A 23,408-nucleotide genomic window follows, 5' to 3' on the forward strand; every position below is an offset into this window, starting at 1 on the left:
AGATATAATAATAATAATATTAACTAATAAATTAACCTTTTATAAAAACATGCCAACTTATATAAAACTATTATAAAATTAAATATATAATTTATTTATTCATTAAATAAAGTTAAGACAATTTTTTTAATTTTTTTAAATTAATTGAAAAATGATTTTTTATCATAATTAATTATTAAAATAATTTTTATATTTTATATTTTTATTTATTATTTTGAAAAACTATGTAATTTGAAATTTATATTAAAATATAAATAAAATAGTAAATATTTTTAGAATAGTGCTATTTAATACGAAGCAATTTGAAGAAGAAATGCAAGAATGAGTATGTGTCACTATTTTAGTGGTAAATTTTAAATTATTTTTAAATTTAACTTCCTTTTTAATAAGGATCATAGGGGTTGTGGTGATAATGGATGGTTGGGATCTATTCTGGCATTTCTTGTTTTTCTACTTTCTTACTAATAAGCATTTTCCATATTTTTAAGAGTTTAATGGATATGCACTGACAGTGTAAACAAATTTTACACTGTCATCCAATAAACAAGCACCAATTTGTCATGTCATTAAATTTTTTTAAAATAAAAGAGTGTTTTAATGGAATACATGGTTGTGATTGATTGACAGTGTAAAACTATTTTACACTGTCAGTGCATCACCCCTTTTCTCTATTTTTAATCTTTTTTTATTTTAAAATTTTGCTGAATAATTATTAATTTATTTATTTTTATATAATAGTTTTAGTAAATATTAATATGAAATTTATTTATTAATTTTAATTAAAATTAGAATAGAAATATCAACAGGATAATTGTCATTATTATTATTTATAACTTATAAATTATATTAATTTAATAGTATATGAATTAATTAATATCTTAAAAAATTTAAATTTTTGGGATATTTTTGGACATCCATATCCGAATTAATTAAAATTCTAATTTTTTTTAGTGTTTCGGAGATGCATCTCCCAAATAACCAAAATCTCAATCACTTTCGATATTTAAAAATATCTAAAAAAATTTTTTTACTTAGGAAATACATTTTCTAGTTAGAGATTTTTGTTAGGGGTCACTCCGAAACAAATTCTCTAAATAAATTGAATATAATTTTCACCATATTTGTAAACAGTGTTATAAGAAAAAACCTGAATTCAGGTATATAGCTACAGTTTATTTTCTTGCTTCAACTCGATTCGCAATTTAATTATTACCCCATGGATCGCCGGAAAAAAGTCAGTGAGATAACACCGGCGTCCAAACCTTCGGCGGTGGAAGCACCGCCACCAATCTCACCTTCAGAAACTTTTACAGTAAACTTGATATGCGGACTGAGTTTGGTTCTAACCTTCTGGATATCCAACACTGTCTACTCCATCGATCTCGTTACCGATCCTTCTCTCACTCTATTCCTCATTTCGGTACTATCGCATTTTTCTCAATCTATTATCCGCTTTTAGGTTTCTGAATTTCAGTATTTTTTCTAACTCTGCATCGTTTAGATTATAGAGCTTCCGATCGTGATCCTTCTCTACAGTCGCTATCGACAGAATCGCAAACAATGCTCGGTAATGAATCTTCCTTCATTTCTCAAATTTCATTGTTCTTGTGAATGTTATAGGTTATTTCTTTTCCCTGTTTTCATGTGATGAATTCTGTTCTATGCAGTATCTGCGGGCCCTTGGGAGAGGTATTCTAGGAGTGCCAGTAGGTTAGTTCAAACTTCGGTTTCAATTTCACATTTTTGCAATTGTTAGTGGTATCAAGAAATGAAAAAGATACCTATTCTCAAACTGATTTTTGAATATTCTTGTGGCAAATAGCATTGCTATATTGATATTTCATTATGATTTGGTTCTCTTTTATAAGATAAGTTATTAAGAAAGATCTAGAAATTAACGATTTAGAGAGAATCATGATCTTAGATAGAACATTAAGTCGGAAGTTGATCCATGTAGTCGACCTCACTTAATAGGATAAGGTTTGGTTGTTGTTGTTGGTTCTCTTTTATATTTTGTTTTTCTTATTCTCATCATCAATGATTTTGTTGTTCTTTTTTTTTTCTTTCTCGGCAATACCATTTTTAAATTTTTAGTGACGTGATGTCATGTAAAAACTGATGATGATACTTCTTGTATCTTTTACTCTGCAGGAGCATTACTAAATTCATTAGGAGCTATTGCTTTGGGGGCGCCTGTTACCTTTCAGTAAGTCAAATAACTTTTCTTAGAGTACATTTTTTTCCTGCGCATAATTGAGGTCATTATTGATGAGATAAAGATTAGAACTGACAATATTAGAGAGAGTGTTGATGTAGTACCTATAGTAGAAAAGATGGTGAAAAATAGACTTGATTTGGGCATGTAGAGAGAAAACCTGTAGATTCTGTGGTAAGGAGAGTAGGTCAGATGGAGGGAAGTCATATAACTTGAGGTAGAGGAAGACCTAAAAAAACTATAAGAGAAGTTATTAAGAAAGATCTCGAGATTGACGATTTGGATAGAAACATGGTTCTGGATAGAACATTATGCCGAAAGTTGATCCATGTAGCTAACCTCACTTAGTGAGATAAGACTTGGTTGTTGTTGTTGTTGTAATGATGAGATAAAGGATTAAGTTTAAATACTACTGCTCCTTTAAACAAAACAACTTTGAACCTGTCTTATTATGTGTACAAAGATGCCTTTTCAATTTCAACTTCGAAGTTTCCTTAATGAGTAGAGTGTATAATGACTTTTGCAAATTTACATGAGACAGGTGCCTGCCCAAGACTATAGCTTGGTCTCTTATGATGTCATTGTTCACAGTGAGTGACTAAACCATTGCCCTTTTCTTGCTTACAGTTAATGCTTCTTGAAGAATATATTTGTATTTTTTATTGGACTTGTCTCGTATATGTTTTGCATCTATTTAGATGTTGATAATTTACATTCTTTTGTCTAATAATTCTTTTTGCGTTTGTTTTTTCTGTTTGGAAAAGTGATCATTTATGGAAATATAATAATGTTTAGTTGTTTATTGATTATTACTACAAGAAATTATGTCCACATATTTTTCATTTCATTTCATCTTATTTTATGAGAAGCTGTGTTCTCATAAAAGGACTTTTGGTGTTAGCCTAATCTTTTTCATGTTTAAACTTTAAACAAAATCATCCTCATTCTCCTTATGTTACTTGTTATCCATCACATATTCTAGAATATACATTTGATCTGATTCAATTGTGGGAGGTTCCAGATATAAGCCATCGATTCGTTCCTTTGCACCTAATCACCTCACCATAGAAAAGCTTGGTAATCAACATATATTGAAGTGAAAGCAAATTGCATCATTATCACTTTCAGACATGTCCCCACAATATCAGTTCAAACATCTATTTTTTCTCAAAACATTTTTATTAAAATTTCCTACATTTATTCTAAGTAGTGAAATCAGTTTCTTGTCAATCCTTTTCACCTTCCTTGAATAAATTGCTTCTTCACAAGGTTTGTTAAGATTGACATATTTTTTAAGCTATGGAGTATGGCCTCATTTCTATGTACACTCACATTGATGCACAAGTTGTGCTATTACAGACAGTTCCAGCATCATGTGTACTTGGTTCATCATGGGCCGACTGGAAACGCATATTTGCACATACAAAGTATGTTTTTCTAGTTAAATTTTATAATTCTTTCCAAGTTTGGTTTCAGTTTTCCACAATGCAATCTACTTATTTGGTCCTTTCAGTTTGGTACTCTGTTACATTATTATAATCCTTGTACTACATATAGGCCGAATGGATCTATTGAGTGCCTGATTTGTTTTCAAGCCCATGGAGCAGTTATTGGGGGATGGTTTGGGGCCTGGCCAATGCCACTTGACTGGGAGAGGCCCTGGCAGGTAATCTCTTTTTTCTAGTCTTCTGTCCTTTAGATAATTGTCCATTGAATGCTACATTCCTAGAGCAGATAGGAAGAGCAGTTCTTACCAAAGTTACATTTCTTCCACGAACCTCTCCACAATCTATTTGGCATCCCTCTTTAACTGGTTTAATCAATTGAAGATGTTTCAATTGTTTATATTCCTGTTTATGGCGACATGTTTTTAAAAGAAGCATCCCTCTTCTTACTAGTTACTATACTTGTGAGGTTGTTTGTTTTACAATAGAATGATGGACATCAGCTGACTAGCCCCTTGCTATTTCATGTTTATAACTCTATTTTTGTGATATACCACTAACAAAAAGATAGTTCTTATATAACTCTAAAACATAAAAGTATCATGGTCTAAGATGTCCAAATTCATCTGTTTACTTTTAGGATTGTGGTCCATCTACAAAATTAGCAATGTTTGTGATATACCACTACCTGAAAGCTTTTATATTATATGGTTGAAATTCCATCTACATTGTGGTCCGCCCCTAACCGCCTAATTACAACATTTGAGTTGCCTTCATTGCAGTCTCCAACAATTTTATTTTGTTGGCTGTGAAGGTGTGGATTTAGTCCTTTATTGCTTAAAGATATGACCTGTGTGTTGTTTATAAAGCTTGGTCAACCCTCAACTTACAAACCAGTTTTGTAAGATTTAGTTAAGTCCAACTGCAAATCTTGAGATGGTATCAAAGTCTGATTTAATATCTGTTGGGCCACATGCTATCAGGTTTTCCCTGAACATATGTTGATATGTGAGGGCAATCCTCTCTTTATACCGATTTTTTAAGGTTGAGTTATGGCCAGCCACAAATTCTAAGATTATAGAATTTTGTTCTGTTATATATATGTACACACTTCATTCCTCATTTTTTCATGTTATTCTTAAGTTTTCTCTACTTGGTTGTTAGAGTAATATATTCACCTTAATTTGTAGGAATGGCCTATTTCTGTAAGCTATGGAACATTGGCTGGTTACCTAGTGGCATCGGTTGCATCATTAGGCTTTGTTCTTGCTCATCGCAGTAGGTTGCAACATGTCAAAAATGAATGAGTGCTAATGTTTGATTCTGTTAATTGGTAAGTTAATAGCAGCAGTCATTATGAAGAGATAGAAAAGAGAGAAAATATAAGGAAGACTCTTAATAGTATTTTGATAATGTGATTATATGAAATTTGCTTATGGTAAAATCCAGCTACTTGTCATTCTATTCATTCTAAAAAGGATCAAGTACGGGGAGTAAATTTTTTACAAGCAAGTACAAAAAAGACTACTATCCTCATAGGGCTCCTAATTTACAAGGAAAAAGAATCATTGATCTATCACGAGTTTAAGCGCAAGTGCAATAACAAGAGAAGAATAAGATACTTTGTTCGACTTGAAGACCACTATAGGGGAAAGCATTAGTTAGGAGAAGGTCATAAACCATTTTATCAAAAAACTTGTTTATTTAGGATATATCATGTAAAGACGATAAGAGCAACTCTTGTGTTATTAGTTTACTTGTTTACTTAGGATATCTATAACAATATACAAAGGCATGACATTATTTTGATGTAGCCTATTTTTGTTTTAAATATGCCCTTTTCTCGATTGTTATTTTTTTAGCAATATTCGAATATTGTTCCACAATCCATATATAAGATTCCCATGCCTGAGAAGCTAAAAACATTGTAGTATAAGTCTCCTTATTGATTAGATCAAGAGAAGCTAAGCAAGAGTTCATTTTTTATTACTATAGATAGATCCTTTAATATCTCATTCTTATTTTTTATTATTACATGAGAGGATAGAAACTAGAAAGGCCATAACTTTACTATAATATAGATAACCCTCCATCTTTATTCTCTTTGCAGCATACTCTGTCTACAATCCTTTACTAGGCCCCCAATGTTTGAGAAGCTGCAAAAAAATACAGTAAATATTTTCCATTAGATTGACTCGCTATTAGACAGCTTGGTGTTTTTTATCTAGTTAATTAACAGTTATAGTTATATCTACACAAACAGAGTATGCTAAAACATAAATAGTGTTCAATTAGAAGAGCCAAGCTACTCACCTGTTGAAGAAAGAGCCCAGTTGCTGTCTTGTTCAATATGCCAAAAAAAATATCCCAACAATGCATTTTGCTTGGCATAAGAAACCTTGGCAGATATACTCTGAGTATCATCGTATCCATACCAATCTGTCCCTTTGAAGGCGTAATTTGTAACATATGTGGAATTGTACACAACCTGCGCCCCAGCATTTTTTATATCCTTGTACTTCACTACCCCAAGTCCCTGGGTAGCTTTATCGAAAAGTCCATGTTTATTAGGATCTGCCAAACTCCACTTGTAACCATATGCGGGTAAACCCAGTGCTAGTTTGTTTTTCGGCACTCCTAAGCCTATCCATTTTGTGATACCCTCATCTACGCTGAACTGGCCAGTTGGGTTTTTCAAAGGAGCAGGTGGCTGAGTAAGAGTTGATGTTTGAATACTATTTGAGATGAAAAGGTCGTAAGTCATTACATTGACCCAATCCAAGTTGTTTGCAATATCCTGACCTGGGTAGTACTTCAATTCGGTGATCTGATCAGAGCCACCTACTGCAGCTGTTAACAGCAGTGCTGTCTTCCCAGAACTGCTAGACTCTGTCGCCACCGCAGCTCTCCACTCCTTGATGAGTAAACCAAAGTTGGTCTTTTCTGCGTCTGTGGATGGATATTCCCAGTCAAGATCAAGGCCATTGAAGTTATTACTTCTGGCTAGCTGGATCGAAGAGTCTATGAACGATTTTCGGCTACTAGCTTGGTTAGCCATATTGGCAAATTTCTGTGCCAAAGAATCACCTCCACCCCCACCAATTGATAAAAGAGTTTTCACTGAACTACTCTTTGCTTGGACGGTTTGAGTGAAGGTTGAGAATCTAGCTGCGTTTGCAGAAGAAATTGTGACTTTGTTGGTACTAGAATCAAGGTCAGCAAATGCACAGAACAGGTGAGTGAAATAAGAGGGATTAATGTCTGAAACTGCAAGGCCACTATCAGAATACCAATAGCCACCTTTAACGGCAGCGTTTGTGGAGGAGAATTGTAGTTGGAGAATTACGAGGAGAGTGGAAATCAGGAGGAAAGAATGCTTTTTGAAGTAAGCCATTTTTGTTGCTGTGGATATAAATTGTCCTGGACAAGTGATATTTATAGCACTATAGCAGCACATTTTGTTGACTCTTCTCTTGATTGAGTCATTTGAATAAGTTTTCTCTTGTTCATTAAGTTTTGTCCTACAACCTTAGCTTATTCCAGCACATTTTGTTTACTCTTCTCTTGATTGACGTATTTAATGTAGTGATGTTAGATTGTTTCTTGATAAATTGTCGGTAGTTTATCCACAAAGACACTAAAAAAGAAATAAAAAATAAAACAGGTGAGAGAGGGGTAGATTAACTCGTTTGAATTAGCTGAGAGTTATAGGTTAAAGAAGTTGGAGAACTCCGGTAATCTATAAATCTATAAATATAATATAAAACAGCTAACAATTTGTTATTTAAAAATAAAAATCTTATAATTAAATATAAGTAATTTTTCATCTAAGAGTTATCGAGAGGTAGTATAAGTGTATTAAGTATGATACAAATTATGATTCATAATAAAATAACTAATTAAAATCAAAAGCTGTAAAATTTGTTTGAGTAAAAAGAGCTAATAATAATTTGAATAGGCATTGAGATTGGGACTTGGGAGTTCGTTTACCTTATAGTTTAGTGATCTTGAATAAATTACCAATAACTTATCAGGGTAATTCAGAAAAAATTATTTAATGTTCTTAGAAAATAATTAGATAATTCTCATGTATCTTAAATATTGGTCGGGTATCAATTTCTTAGGAAAATTTTCTTATTATTTTAAAACAAATTGATATTAAAAATGAGAAAAGGGGTCATGCACTGACAGTATAAAATAATTTTACACTGTCAATCAATCACAACCATGTATCTAATTTCTCCACACTTTTATTTTAAAAAAAATTTAATGACATGACATACTCCTTATTTTCTATTGGATAACAGTGTTAAATTATTTTACACTGTCAGTGCATATCCATTAAACCCATTAAAAATTACATAACATTGCAAAATTAGATAACTCCAAGGTACGATATTGCTCACCAAATAATCATCAATACATTAGTAAAAAAATAAGAGGTTAATTATTATGTCCGTAAACTATTTTATAGTATTAATACATCGTAACCACTCAACTTTCTTATTTAAAAAAAATAAAATAAAAGTTAAATAATTTAAATAAATTGAAGATTGTGATTAATTGACAATAAATTTTTTTACACTGTCGATATATTTTAATTAAATTCAAAAAATAAATAGCTCAATTGAATATTTAAAGAACTATTTAATATTTTAAAGAAAACTAGCGTGATACCCGTGCGTCCGCACGGGTACCCGTTGTGGCCGTGTTATTTTGTTCAATATATATATTATTCTAGAGGTAAATGTCATAAAATCAGATGGGTAAAATATAGAAATTTCTTTTTAATAGGTTGGGACAAAGTTTGGGATATTTTCATGAATAAAAATTATTTTTCCGTTAATATTCAATATTTCGATCATTAACTTCATGTTCCCGTAAATATTTAATATGTTTATCAGTAATTCATGTTCTCGTTAATATTGAATATTTTATTCAGTAACTTCATGTTCCCGTTAATATTCAATATTTTGATCAGTATCTTCATGTTCCCGCTAATATTAGTTATTTTGATCAGTAACTTCGTATTCCCGTTAATGTTCCAAACTTGTTCCCGTTAATATTCAATATTTTTATCAGTAACTTCATATTTCCGTTAATATTCTTTATTTTGAACAGTAACTCCGTGCTCCCGTTAATATTCATTATTTTGATCAATAACTTCGTGTTCCCGTTAATATTCCAAATTTGTTGCCGTTAATATTGAAAAAATTTATCAGTAACTTCATATTCCGTTTATATTTAAAACAATTATCACTAACTTCGTGTTCTCGTTAATATTCAATATTTTGTCAATAACTCCGTGTTCCCGTTAATATTTATTATTTTGATCAATAACTTTGTGTTCCCGTTAATATTCAAAATTTGGACCAGTAACTTAATGTTTTCGATTATATTAATTTTGATAAGTAACTTTGTCTTCCGTTAATATTCAATATTTTAATCAATAACTCCGTGCTCCCGTTAATATTCAATATTTTAAATATTAATAGGATATTCGTGCATTCGCACGGGGACCAGTGTGGTACGCTCATTTGTTTTAATATTCAATATTTTGATCAATAACTTCATGTTCCCTTTAATGTTCAATATTTCGATCAGTAACTTCATGTTCCCGTTAATATTCAATATTTTGATCAGTAATTCATGTTCTCGTTAATATTCAATATTTTATTCAGTAACTTCATGTTCCCGTTAATATTCAATATTTTGATTAATAACTTCATGTTCTTGCTTATTTTGTTCAATATTATATTTTTTTTAAAGAAATTGATGTAATTATTATTATGATACAATTCGTTTAGCAGAGATACATAATAAAATTAAAAATGAAATTGATAAAGAATAGAATAATGAAGTGTTATTTTATTAATATGCAATAAAAATTGGAAAGATCAATAAAGAATATACAATATCGATTGTCCAATGCAATATAAACTTAGTCACATTTACTTTCAACGTATTAACATTGCTTCTCGTTAATATTTAATATTTTAATTGATAACTCCATGTTCTCGTTAATGTTCAATAGTTTGATCAATAACTTCATGTTTCCGTTAATATACAATATTTTTACCGATAACTTCATGTTTCCGCTAATATTTATATTTTGATCACTAACTTCATATTCCTGTTAATATTCAATATTTTTATCAGTAACTTCATGTTCCTGTTATTAGTAAATTCATGTTTCCGTTATTATTCAATTGATCAGTAACTTCATGTTTCCATTATTATTCTCAGTATTTTTATAAGTAACGTTATGTTGTCCTTAATATTCAATGATTAATGATAATAAAATAATTAAAAATATTTCATATTATCATATAATTTTGATATTATTTAATTCATACATTATTTATGTATTTATTATAGATCACAAAACTATACTTTATAATCATATCAAAAACTAAACGAAACAAAACAATACTATACTTTATACTCGTCACTAAACAACACTAATAAAAAAAACATAACGTAAGTTGTGTATGAGTTGAATAGTATTGTAGAGAAATAACTATTTATTAAAAATAAATATTTACTATAATTGTTTAAAATTAATTGAGTAATTTAATATTTTTGAAAATTGAAGATAATATTAATTCAATTTGTATATTTAGAAGATTAAAAATATATTTAATTCTATAATTTAATGTTATTAATTGATAAATGTTTCCTTAAAAAATTATGCCAATTATTTAATATGATTGATTAGAATTAATTATGTAAAACAACAATTGATTAAAATTAATATGATTGACTTTTCATTTCCTCAAAATGAAATATTTATTAAAAATTATGAGGTATACCTTGATGACTTTTAAACTTGATTTTCATTGTCAAAAAATTAAGTGGGGTAAAAAGTAGGTGTTATTTTAAATAAAAATACATATTAAGAAATATAAAATAAAAATTAGAGTAATATTTATGATAATTAATTTAAATAATTGTAACTAATTTTTTTATAACTAATATGTTAATTTTTTATTTTATAACTAATATGGTTATTTTAAAAAAAAATAGAGTATATATAAATAAGCATTATATAGAAGTTGAAATGTTAGCTGAATAACAAAACACGTGCCTATAAGTTTTTTTTGTATATAAATAATATCTGGATCACTATTTTCATAAAAACATTTGTTCCCCGTTTATAAAAATAACATTGTCTATATTTAGTTTGTTATATAAAATCATTTTTTATATAATGTTTTATAATTTATTTTTAATTCAATGTAACATTTAATATTTTTAAAATAGAAAAATGAAATATAGCGTAGATATTAGAAAATATTAAAAAATAAAAAATTTATTAGCATTTAAAAATAAAAAGAATAAGAAAGGAAACAAATCAAATACATATTATATTATTGTTTCGTCAATTTTGTTGTCTAATAACACTATTACATTAACAAAATGCTAAATATAGATAAATTAATAGACCCATATGAATAATTATATTAAAAATAAATTATTTTTTAGTATAAAAATAAATCTTATAACTATTAAATAATACACATAAAAATTAAAATTTTATAATTAGTTGTTCATCAAAATATAACACATCATAGCAAGTTATTTGTAATTTTATCTCCATTCACTCATAAAAATATGTTGTGTCTCCCCTTCATTGGTCCGTCCAATATTTCATTGTATCTTTGCTCTATCGGATATCCTCACCATGACAATTTTAATATTTTTCTCGTATTTAGATAAGTAGTACATATTTATTAAATCATTATTTCAATGACATAGATTTCAATAGTAACATTTTTTTTCATATTTAGATCAATAATAAACATTACATTCTATTTTTCTCTTATTTTAATCATTATTATATTTTTTTATTATATTTTTTCCTTAAGTTATTGTAATATATATTTACTTAATTTATAAATATTTATCCATTTTAGACTTTAATGTAGCTATAATAATTATTTTACAAATAGAATTCTTAACTCGACAGAAACAAAAAATTATATTTTATGTCTATCTTCTTTATAATTTAAATGACTTGAATAATAACATAAAAGCAATACCTCTTTTTCCGTTTATTTTTCTTATTTTCACTTTTCTTATTTTTGATTTGGATTTTGTAGAGAATATTTTTTATTTTATTTATTTAAAGTCCAATATAATTTATTTAGGTTAAAAAATTTATAAATAAATATTTTGAAATTAATTAAATATATAGTTTATTAATGATCAAATCGTGATTATGCTCTCTTTTTGATCTTTAACATATATAGAAATAATAAAACAAATCAAAATTCATTAGATATAATGGATTAAATTTCATTTATTCTTTTACTCTTAGTTTTTTTTTTCTTCTTTAAATTCCATTAAAAAATATATATCAACAAAAACTGAGACCCAAAATCACCGCAATTCAAGAAAAACGGGAAGTACCGTTCAACAGTAAAGTTGAAAAGACGGATTTATAATTCCAGAAGAACCGTTCAACAGTAAAGTTGGAAAGATGAGACTTATAATTCCAGAATAACTAGAAGAACGGTTCAAAAGTAAAGTTGGAAAGACCAGATTTATAAAAGTGGAATCATTTCTAAGGTAGAAAACCAACGGAACCGTTCAACAATAAGATCAAAACAACATAAAAAAATAAAAATGAAAGCTCATTAAAACCAAAACAGTAACAAACAAACCACGTGAAACCCATACAATCATCACATTTATCACTGTATAATTTATCTATTCTCTTTTCAACCTATTACAAAAATTAATTGCACTCTGATTACAAAAATTGTACTTACATTTGTATTAACTTCTACTTTTTACGTACTCGTACTCTACAATTGTACTTACAAAAATGGCAGAAATCAAATAAAATTAATGATTTGAAAACACTGATGGCAGTTTTTCCCTTGTTCAGATGAGTTTTGATGAAAATCCTATCAAAGTACATAAATTTAGAAAATCAAACCAATATGTCCGTTGGTTTGTTCTGATGTTGCTCGATCTCATTCCACCCTCGTATCTAAATAACATAAGACCAAAATAATAGAATATAAGAAAAAAACTCATCAAATCATCTCAAAATGCTCCCTCTTGTTCGAAACCACCTTCCATTTGTGGTGCACTCGAACAGAAACTTTCCAAACTTCTTTGATATCGTTGATGTCACAAATTTTCGCCAATGGTCTCGCCATATCTTACAGCCAGTTAGCACAAGCAGCAAAGTAAAAATGGTCTGATACTACAGAAAAGTGGAAGCCACAAATGCTATAAATAACACAATCATTATGTATAATGTAGCAGTTACAAACTCTTCATTACATAACTGATGCAGAAGGTGAATGGACAGAAGAAGATAAAGTCCTCATTATGTTAATTATGTAACACATAATTATGCAGAATGGAAGATGCATGGACAGAACCACACAAATGCTAATTGTGGAAGATGGAAGAACATAACTTCATAAATGAACAGTACACGTGGCGCATCCATAAGCAACATTTCCTACTCTCAGAATAAGCCACTTGGCAGCATGAGAGGAACTCTTCAAAAAGATAGAGTTTTCTTATATTATAGATTATTGTTTATTTAACTTTCATTTTTAAGACAAATAAATATTTAAAGATAGTAATAATAAAAAATGAGAGATTTTTCATATGAAAAATTTGATATCCATGATCTTATTTCAAAAACTTATGTTTCATAGCTTTAGAATCAAATATAACTTGATACTTGTAATCTAGTATAGTAAGTATATTATTCTTTTATTAATATATATTTAACTTAATTACAATTTTGGTGAAATTGATCTCTTATTTTAAATAAAATAATTTTGATTTCCCTCTCACTTTTTCTTTTTTTAATAAATCAAGACTTTGATTAATAAAAAAACCAAGCATGACGATCACAAGGATCCAACCACCTAGTTGACAAAAGGAGAAGAAAAAACTCCTAACCCAACATCATTCAAGCTATATGAGATATAATCTTCCTATTATACAATCTCCTATGTACAATGTTATCAATGATTTGGTCTTCTATCTTATCTCTATCATAGTAATTTTCAAAGCATATATCATTGTGAAATTTCCAAACACCATACATTGTTTTTGTTGTTGTCAGTTTGAGTATGTCAACCTTCCAGTCTTTGCCCTTGCTATTTTGAATAAGTCATTCTAGCTCTTCATTCCACAATTTTGGTTTATGACTCTTTTGTATCCATTTCAAAACTTTGGTCTAGATTCTTTTCATGCTGTCACATTCAAATAGCAGATGATCAATGTTCTCCTCCTTGCTGCAGAATGCACAACTGCTGCTAGTAAGCATGCCAAACTTCATTAGCCTGTTCTTTGTGGCAAGTTTTCCATGACAAGCCAACCACAAAGTTGTTAGAACAAGATTTGTTCTTATCAATTATCTTAGTTTTGATGATAACAATAATATGAATTTTGCTTAAGATAATATGGTACTCTAATCCAATGCAATTTCCCTTTCAGGAAATATATATAAAGAGTACGCATAATTCAGCGCTCAGAAGATGTGTCTCAAATGGTTCAGCATGCAACATCAGAACATGGTCTGGCAAGACATCAGAAGATGGTCGAAGCAGAATCAGAACATGGGTCTATGGAAGCATCAGAAGAACATGAGATCAGAAGCACTGAAGATCAGAAGATGGTATCACGCTCAGAAGCACTTCAAGGTCAGAAGATCAGAAGATGCTGTGCACCAAGCTGTTTGACTCTGATGATATTCAAACGTCGTATTCACAAACATCAGATCAGAAGGAAGTACACGTGGCAGACTACGCTGACTGACGAAAGGAACGTTAAAGCTACAAAAGGCTACGTCAGTAGACACAGCGTGAACAAGGCTCGAGGTAGTTGACAAAAGCGTATAACATTAAATGCAAAGCTGTACGGAACACGCAAAGCATTAAATGCATTCAACGGTCATCTTCTCAACGCCTATAAATATGAAGTTCTGATGAGAAGCAAGGTTAACGATCCTGAAAAAAGATAATTCAAATTAACTTGCTGAAACGCTGTTCAATCAAAAGCTCAGAATCTTCATCTTCATCAAAGCTCACTACATTGCTGTTGTAGTATCTTAGTGAGATTAAGCTTAAACTGTAAGAGAAATATCACAGTTGTGATTATCGCTTTTAAGAAGCATTTGTAAACTCTTGAATTGATTACATTAAGTTGTAAGGAACTAGAGTGATCGGTTGATCAGTATACTCTAGGAAGTCTTAGCAGTTGGCTGAGCAGGAAGTCTTGGCAGTTGGCTGAGCAGGAAGTCTTGGCAGTTGGCTGAGCAGAAAGTCTTAGGAGTGAACTAAGCCTAGAGTGATCGTGTTGATCAGTAGACTCTAGAAAAAGTCTTAGGAGTGAACTAAGCAGTTGTTCCTGGAGTGATCAGGTTGTGATCAGAAGACTCTGGAAGACTTAGTTGCGGCTAAGTGGAAAACCATTGTAATCCGTGCGATTAGTGGATTAAATCCTCAGTTGAGGTAAATCATCTCTGCGGGGGTGGACTGGAGTAGCTTCGTTAACAGCGAACCAGGATAAAAATAATTGTGCAATTTATTTTTATCGTCCAAGATTTAAAGTCACACTTATTCAATCCCCCCCTTTCTAAGTGTTTTTCTATCCTTCAATTGGCATCAGAGCGCCGGTTCTAAGGTGCAAGCACTTAACCGTGTTTAGAAAAGATTCAGGAAGAGAAAAACGCTTCATTTAAAAGATGGTTGATGAAAGTGAAAGGACTATACCTACACCTGCATCTACATCTGGCTCTGCTGAGCAATACAACGGTAACAATGGTTATACTAGACCGCCGGTATTTGATGGTGAAAACTTTGAATACTGGAAAGATAAACTGGAAAGTTACTTTCTGGGTCTAGATGGTGATCTATGGGATCTTCTGATGGATGGTTACAAACATCCTGTAAATGCCAGAGGCGTAAAGCTGTCAAGACAAGAAATGAATGATGATCAAAAGAAGCTTTTCAGGAATCATCATAAATGTAGAACTGTTTTGCTGAATGCTATCTCTCATGCTGAGTATGAGAAGATATCTAACAGGGAAACGGCCTATGACATATATGAGTCCTTGAAAATGACTCATGAAGGAAATGCTCAAGTCAAGGAGACAAAAGCTCTTGCCTTAATCCAGAAGTATGAAGCCTTCAAGATGGAGGATGATGAAGACATTGAAAAGATGTTTTCGAGATTTCAAACTCTGACTGCTGGATTGAGAGTTCTTGACAAAGGATACACCAAGGCTGATCATGTAAAGAAGATCATCAGAAGCTTACCCAGAAGATGGGGTCCGATGGTGACTGCATTCAAGATTGCGAAGAATCTGAATGAAGTTTCTCTGGAAGAGCTTATCAGTGCCTTGAGAAGCCATGAGATTGAGCTGGACGCAAATGAGCCTCAAAAGAAAGGTAAGTCTATTGCATTAAAATCCAATATCAAAAAATGCACTAACGCTTTTCAGGCTAGAGAAGAAGATCCTGAAGAATCAGAATCTGAAGAAGAAGACGAACTGTCCATGATTTCCAGAAGGCTAAATCAACTCTGGAAGACCAAGCAAAGGAAGTTCAGAGGCTTCAGAAGTTCAAGGAAATTTGAACGTGGAGAATCTTCTGATGAAAGAAGATTTGACAAGAAGAAGGTCATGTGCTATGAATGCAATGAGCCTGGACACTACAAGAATGAATGTCCAAATCTTCAGAAGGAAAGTCCCAAGAAAAAGTTTCATAAGAAGAAAGGTCTTATGGCAACCTGGGATGAGTCAGAAGATGATTCAGAAGATGAGCAGGCCAACTGTGCGCTGATGGCGACAGAAGATGACGGATCAGAATCTACATCAGAATCAGATTCTGAAGAGGTATTTTCTGAACTTACTAGAGATGAGTTAGTTTCCGGTCTAACTGAACTTCTGGAACTCAAGTCTCAGATCAGTCTCAAATACAAAAAGCTGAAAAAGCAATTTGAATTTGAAACAAAGAAGCTTGAGCTGGAGAATTCTGAATTAAAAGAAAAACTTTTAAAATTATCCAATAATGTTGGATCTCCTTCTGATTCAGAAAAATCCACTCCTAGTCTGAACCATATTCGGAAAGAATATGATTTAAGTTTCAGGAAGTTCCTATCTAGAAGTATTGGCAGAAGTCAGCTAGCTTCTATGATATATGCTGTGTCTGGAAACAAAAGAGTTGGCATTGGTTATGAGGGTGAAACCCCATACAAACTTGAACCTGTTGATGAAATGAAAATTACATACAAGCCATTGTATGATCAGTTCAAGTATGGCCACTCTCATGATATTAGGCACACCTCACATGCACAAAGTTTTCACATAACACACACTAAGAAGCATGTGACACAACCTAGGAAATATCATGAAACTCACATTAAGAATTATCATGCTGTTCCTCTTATTGATTATAATGTCAAACCCAAGTTCAATCAGAACTTGAGAAAATCTAACAAGAAAGGACCCAAGAAGATGTGGGTACCAAAGAAAAAGATTATTTCTTTTGCAGATTCTCTTGATAACAAAGAAGACAACATTCAACATGACTTGACACCTGGATTCAAGTTGGTCTCAACACTTGAAGGGAAGAAAGATTGTCTTTCAAGTTCTGGTTCTTAAATCTGTTGAAGAAACTTTGTTTGTAGGAATTCAGAAAAGAAAGTTTATTAGTCTTGGAACCATCTGTTTTGCTTGTCTCTAAAGCATTGATGTTTCATTCTTGATTATTCTGAATGCTCTAAATGCTACAGAATATACAACATTGAAACATTGATTGTGGACAAATCAATAAACATCTGTTTTAATGATAAACTTGTTTCTGATGAAACAAAGAGCTTAAGAATTTCTGCAGATACAGTTTTGTCTTATCAGAAGCTGCAGAACAATGAAGTAAACCTCCAGAAGCTGTGTACATCTGAAGTAATGGATCTGAAGATCATTCAAACTTATATCAGCACACTTCAGAAGGAGTATTTCCAGAAGAGAAACTTGATCAACTCAGAAGCAGTGATCAGAATTTGAAGGCGTAAAATCCCTCTGATATTTACAGCTGTCATCTATTATCAAATGATGAACACGTGTCTGTACGGTTTGTACAAAGCGTGCAGTTGAAAAGACGCCGACCTAGGTAACTGTTTTTAATTATTTCATTTACCACGTTCTCTCTCCTCACGTCACTCATCATTTAATAAAATTGATTTCCTTTGATTCTGAAACTGTTCAATTTTTTAAATCCGTCCCTATATATGTTTTTCAAATCATATCATACATCTTTTTCGCTCCTTTGTCTCTTTCTCTTCTTGCATTCTCTCGTTTGAAAAGTTTTTAGCCGTTTTTCTAAAAACCCTAATCGAAAACCTAGTTCGCTTCTCCTGCTCGTTTTCGTTCATTCTGCATCAATGGCTGCTTCTTCATCTCATTTTGCTGGTTCATCTACTCTTCTTCATATGCACGATGAAACACACCTGGAACTCACCCCTGTTGTTGCATGCTCCATCCCCAAAGATAAATTGGAAGTTTTGTGTGAACTCATGGTCGACTTTGATAACCTTGAAGAAAATCAATTTCATCTTAAGGAAGACATCATCTTTCAAGGATGGACCTCGTTGTTTGCTGAGTTCGTTGGACCTGTTTATCCGGATCTTGTCAAAGAGTTCTGGGTACATGCTGTGGTTGCACCAAAAGCTATTCTCTCCTTCGTCCATGGAAAGTCTGTCGTTGTTACTGAAAACATCCTAAGAGTGATGTTTGATCTGAAAAATCCTGAAGGGGCTTTTGAATTTGATCAAAGAGAAGATGTGGAAGATATTCTATCCACTCTCTATTCAAATGTCAAGAAAACTACACATGTTAAGAATTTGAAAGATATCTACAGAATCTGGACAAAGATCCTTCTCGGGTGTTTCTACCATAGGAAATCAACTCATGCCCCGGACTTCATCAGTAATGATCAAAGGTATATTCTTTATTGCATTGCCACTCAGAAGAAGGTTGATGCGATTTACATTATCTTCAATCATATGTGGAAAGCAGTAAAGGATTCCAGAAATGCCTTCAGAAAGGAAAATGCTGGAACAACCATTCCTTTTGGTAGGATTATTACAAACCTTCTGATACATTCCAAGATTGTGGAAAGTCTGGAGTCTGAAGGTATCATCAAAGATCTTGCTGTCACCACTGGATCTTGTCTGAATGCTTTCTCTTTAAAGAAGATGAAAATCATTGACACTTTTCTCAAAGTTCCTGATCCTCTAGCTGGAACAAGAACCATAAGAGAACCAGTTCTGACTGACTTTGAAACCTTCTTCAATAGTGAGGTACCTGAAGTCAAAACTGTTTATCTGAAATCTCTTGAAGAGAATAAGAGCTTTAAAGATCAAGACAAAGGTGCCCCTTTCAAAGTAAATCGCAAGAGGGAAGAAAGAACTAAAAGAAAGCATGATTATCCTTCTGTTGTCTCTAAGAAACAAGAGGTTTCTAAAAAGGTGATTGCTAATGTTGTTAAGGCCGTATCTGATGACTTTGAGAAAAAGAAAAAGAAGAAGAAGTCAAACAAAAATGATGAGATAGTTGAAGTTGTTGAAAAGAAGATAACCAAGAAGAGGAAAATGATTATTCAAAGCTCTGATGAAGACAATATCCCTCAAGAAGCTGAAAAACAACAAGAAGTTCAGGCTTATGCCAGAAGAAAAGAAATCTCTAGAGGCAAAGCAAAGATTATTGAAGAGCCGAAGAGTAAAAAGCTGAAGAAAACGGAGGATGTGACCAAAGCGCTTCTGAAAGGTTCCAAAGGAATATGCATCTCTGAACCTATTTCTGTTCCTGTTGTTCGATCAGAAGTTACACCAATAGAAGTTATACCTACCCCTGAACCAGAAAAAGCCTCATCAGAATCACCCGTTGTTGTCCATATTCTTACACCACCATCTTCCCCTATAACCATTCCTTCTTCACATGCAAACAAATCCAATTCTCTTCCTCCCTCACCATTTCCCCTTACAAAAACTCCACCATCTCCTCAATCCATTCCGTCTTCTTCACCCTCCACTAATCTTGTCTCTGACCAAGCTGTTGACAATCTGGTTTTGAATATACAACCCCTTCAAACTCTCTTTCCTTCTCAACCTTCTCCCAATACTACTCTTGAACATACTCCCTCCACCTCTCAAAACAATCCGTGTGATTCTCCTTTTCCAACCTCTGCATCACATGAGCAACTGCTCCGTGATTGCAACTACACTCCCAAGCCTCGTCCTGAAGCTGAAGTGGTAGTGTTAGATTCTGATACTGAAGCAGAATCTTCTTATAGGTTGGATAGAGAACCTCTTCCATACTTCACCGCCAACCCTGCCTTTTCAAAAACCCAAATAAAATCCAGCCCTGTATATCCTATTGGTGTAGTTTTTGAAAACATAAAGAAGAATCTCAGAAGTACCTTTGATACTCTCAGAATTGCTGAAAGTTCTGGATTGAATGATGTTGCTATGCGGAACTTCTGGAGGATCTTTCGCAGAAAATCAGATGCTCTGTTTTTAGAACTTCAAGAAGCCTGTGTAGCTGCTGCTCCAAGGCCTCGTGGAATTCTGAGGAATTATGAAGACTTCTGGTTTGCTCGCCTCAAAGGAAGATATCTTTTGGAAGAGAAGCCCTTTGTGGATGAATTGGAAGTATTGAGATTGGCTGCTGCAATGGAAGCAAACCCATGCAGGGACATGGTTATCTGGATTCCTGAGTATCCTGTTCTGCTTGGAGACTTCAAGACCTTATTTGACTTTCTGAGGGAAAACCCTTCTAAGAAAGACCCTAGCTTGGTCATTCCAGAAGTTGTTGACCCACCAGAAGTTGAAGGTCCCTCTGCTCCAAGGAATCTAGCTGCCATTCTTCAGGCACTTGAGAATGGCGACTCGGAAATTCCTGCTGCAGAATATGGAGATGCTTCTATGCAAGAAGCAGATGCTGAAGATCATGTTGCTAAATCAGACCCTGTTGAGGATATCCCAGCAAATGATACTTCTATGGAAGCTGCAGATCAACATGTCATTCCTGTGGTTGAAAGCGGTGAAACTTCTCTTGATGAACCTTCTCGTCTCGCAAGGACTCTAGAAGAAATTCAGAGGAGACAGGATGAGCAAAGCTCACTCAATGAGAAGTATGATGCTTTCATTGAGAGGCAAGAAGGACACAACAACGATGTTAAACAGATGCTGGCCAAGATCTTATCAAGACTAGGGCCATCTTAGATTGAGTCTGTGTCGTTTCTTTCTTTTCTTTGCATCTGTTTTGTTTCTGTGCATCTGATCTTTTCATCCTGTACTTTTGTACCCATTGGTTGAACCTAAATGAAATCATTTTCTTCCTCCATGTGTTCCGTTTTATACATCTGAATTTTTTTATATTCTTTTTGATGTTATGACAAAAAGGGGGAGAAAGATAAATGATAAATGATTTGATTAAATCTATCAGTTGCTGGGTAAAGGCTCCCACACATTCACTAACAAGAACTGCAAGTTCTACATAGTTTAAGTGTTTTGCAGGTACCGAGAAGTGAAGTGAATCTTCAAAGCAAAACCATGGAAACTGAAGCAAGCTGAGTGCTATCAAGCTTCAGAGATCAGAAGCAAGAAAGAAGAATGAATCAGAAGCACTGATAATAGAATTTGAATATCATTGTCTATCCTGTTATGACAAAATTCTATTTGCCCTGATACATATAATGTTATGGCTCTGATACATTATTTGTTCTGATACATGTTTTTAGCCTAAATGCTCTGATACATTTGGCTTTGATACATATCATGTATCTGAATATACATTTTATGTTCTAACTCGTTCATGCTGACTTTTGTCGTTTAGTTTTTGTTCTGTAACATTTCAGGATGTAGAGATGCTCAGATGATGCTCTGGTACATTCAACAATGTTCTGATACAAATCTAGCATGAAGTGATGTTGGTAGACATTCAAAGTTCTGAAGCTATCCGTGGGAAGCAGAAATCAGAAGATGTGAATGTTCTAGAAGATCCAGAAAATTCAAAGTTCTGAAGCTGTCCTGAATGGAAGCAGAAGTCAGAAGCTGTGAATGTTCTGAAGATCAAAGAAACTCAAGTTCTGAAGCTGTCCACGATGGAAGCAGAAATCAGAAGCTGTGAGTGTTCTAAGGATCTAAAGAAATCAGAAGGTGAATGGACAGAAGAAGATAAAGTCCTCATTATGTTAATTATGTAACACATAATTATGCAGAATGGAAGATGCATGGACAGAACCACACAAATGCTAATTGTGGAAGATGGAAGAACATAACTTCATAAATGAACAGTACACGTGGCGCATCCATAAGCAACATTTCCTACTCTCAGAATAAGCCACTTGGCAGCATGAGAGGAACTCTTCAAAAAGATAGAGTTTTCTTATATTATAGATTATTGTTTATTTAACTTTCATTTTTAAGACAAATAAATATTTAAAGATAGTAATAATAAAAAATGAGAGATTTTTCATATGAAAAATTTGATATCCATGATCTTATTTCAAAAACTTATGTTTCATAGCTTTAGAATCAAATATAACTTGATACTTGTAATCTAGTATAGTAAGTATATTATTCTTTTATTAATATATATTTAACTTAATTACAATTTTGGTGAAATTGATCTCTTATTTTAAATAAAATAATTTTGATTTCCCTCTCACTTTTTCTTTTTTTAATAAATCAAGACTTTGATTAATAAAAAAACCAAGCATGACGATCACAAGGATCCAACCACCTAGTTGACAAAAGGAGAAGAAAAAACTCCTAACCCAACATCATTCAAGCTATATGAGATATAATCTTCCTATTATACAATCTCCTATGTACAATGTTATCAATGATTTGGTCTTCTATCTTATCTCTATCATAGTAATTTTCAAAGCATATATCATTGTGAAATTTCCAAACACCATACATTGTTTTTGTTGTTGTCAGTTTGAGTATGTCAACCTTCCAGTCTTTGCCCTTGCTATTTTGAATAAGTCATTCTAGCTCTTCATTCCACAATTTTGGTTTATGACTCTTTTGTATCCATTTCAAAACTTTGGTCTAGATTCTTTTCATGCTGTCACATTCAAATAGCAGATGATCAATGTTCTCCTCCTTGCTGCAGAATGCACAACTGCTGCTAGTAAGCATGCCAAACTTCATTAGCCTGTTCTTTGTGGCAAGTTTTCCATGACAAGCCAACCACAAAGTTGTTAGAACAAGATTTGTTCTTATCAATTATCTTAGTTTTGATGATAACAATAATATGAATTTTGCTTAAGATAATATGGTACTCTAATCCAATGCAATTTCCCTTTCAGGAAATATATATAAAGAGTACGCATAATTCAGCGCTCAGAAGATGTGTCTCAAATGGTTCAGCATGCAACATCAGAACATGGTCTGGCAAGACATCAGAAGATGGTCGAAGCAGAATCAGAACATGGGTCTATGGAAGCATCAGAAGAACATGAGATCAGAAGCACTGAAGATCAGAAGATGGTATCACGCTCAGAAGCACTTCAAGGTCAGAAGATCAGAAGATGCTGTGCACCAAGCTGTTTGACTCTGATGATATTCAAACGTCGTATTCACAAACATCAGATCAGAAGGAAGTACACGTGGCAGACTACGCTGACTGACGAAAGGAACGTTAAAGCTACAAAAGGCTACGTCAGTAGACACAGCGTGAACAAGGCTCGAGGTAGTTG

General features: G+C 32.5%; 2 protein-coding genes across 4 annotated transcripts in view; one reads left to right on the forward strand and one right to left on the reverse strand.

The window, feature by feature from the left end:
* The first annotated feature begins 1,131 nt into the window (after positions 1-1,131).
* The window catches only part of LOC131660110 (uncharacterized), a 36,505-nt gene continuing 14,228 nt past the window's right edge, over positions 1,132-23,408 (forward strand). The window contains exons 1-9 of one of the 3 annotated variants that reach the window (XM_058929255.1): positions 1,132-1,420; positions 1,502-1,567; positions 1,668-1,710; positions 2,152-2,206; positions 2,757-2,805; positions 3,575-3,642; positions 3,773-3,881; positions 4,851-4,993; positions 5,110-5,491. In XM_058929255.1, coding sequence (XP_058785238.1) covers positions 1,217-1,420; positions 1,502-1,567; positions 1,668-1,710; positions 2,152-2,206; positions 2,757-2,805; positions 3,575-3,642; positions 3,773-3,881; positions 4,851-4,967 — 711 coding nt within the window. In that variant the 5' untranslated portion in view covers positions 1,132-1,216 and the 3' untranslated portion in view covers positions 4,968-4,993; positions 5,110-5,491. Of the gene's footprint in view, positions 1,421-1,501; positions 1,568-1,667; positions 1,711-2,151; positions 2,207-2,756; positions 2,806-3,574; positions 3,643-3,772; positions 3,882-4,850; positions 5,492-23,408 lie in introns of those variants that run through there. The other 2 variants (XM_058929252.1, XM_058929254.1) reach the window with 2 other exon arrangements.
* LOC131660108 (class V chitinase-like) lies at positions 5,621-7,092 on the reverse strand. Its single transcript, XM_058929250.1, has 2 exons — positions 5,974-7,092; positions 5,621-5,816 (listed from the first exon to the last, which is right to left on the reverse strand). The coding sequence occupies exons 1-2, from the start codon at positions 7,052-7,054 to the stop codon at positions 5,794-5,796; spliced, it is 1,104 nt and encodes a 367-aa protein (XP_058785233.1). The 5' UTR covers positions 7,055-7,092; the 3' UTR covers positions 5,621-5,793.

The sequence above is a fragment of the Vicia villosa genome, linkage group LG3 (assembly GCF_029867415.1).
Source record: "Vicia villosa cultivar HV-30 ecotype Madison, WI linkage group LG3, Vvil1.0, whole genome shotgun sequence".
Lineage (NCBI taxonomy): Eukaryota > Viridiplantae > Streptophyta > Magnoliopsida > Fabales > Fabaceae > Vicia > Vicia villosa.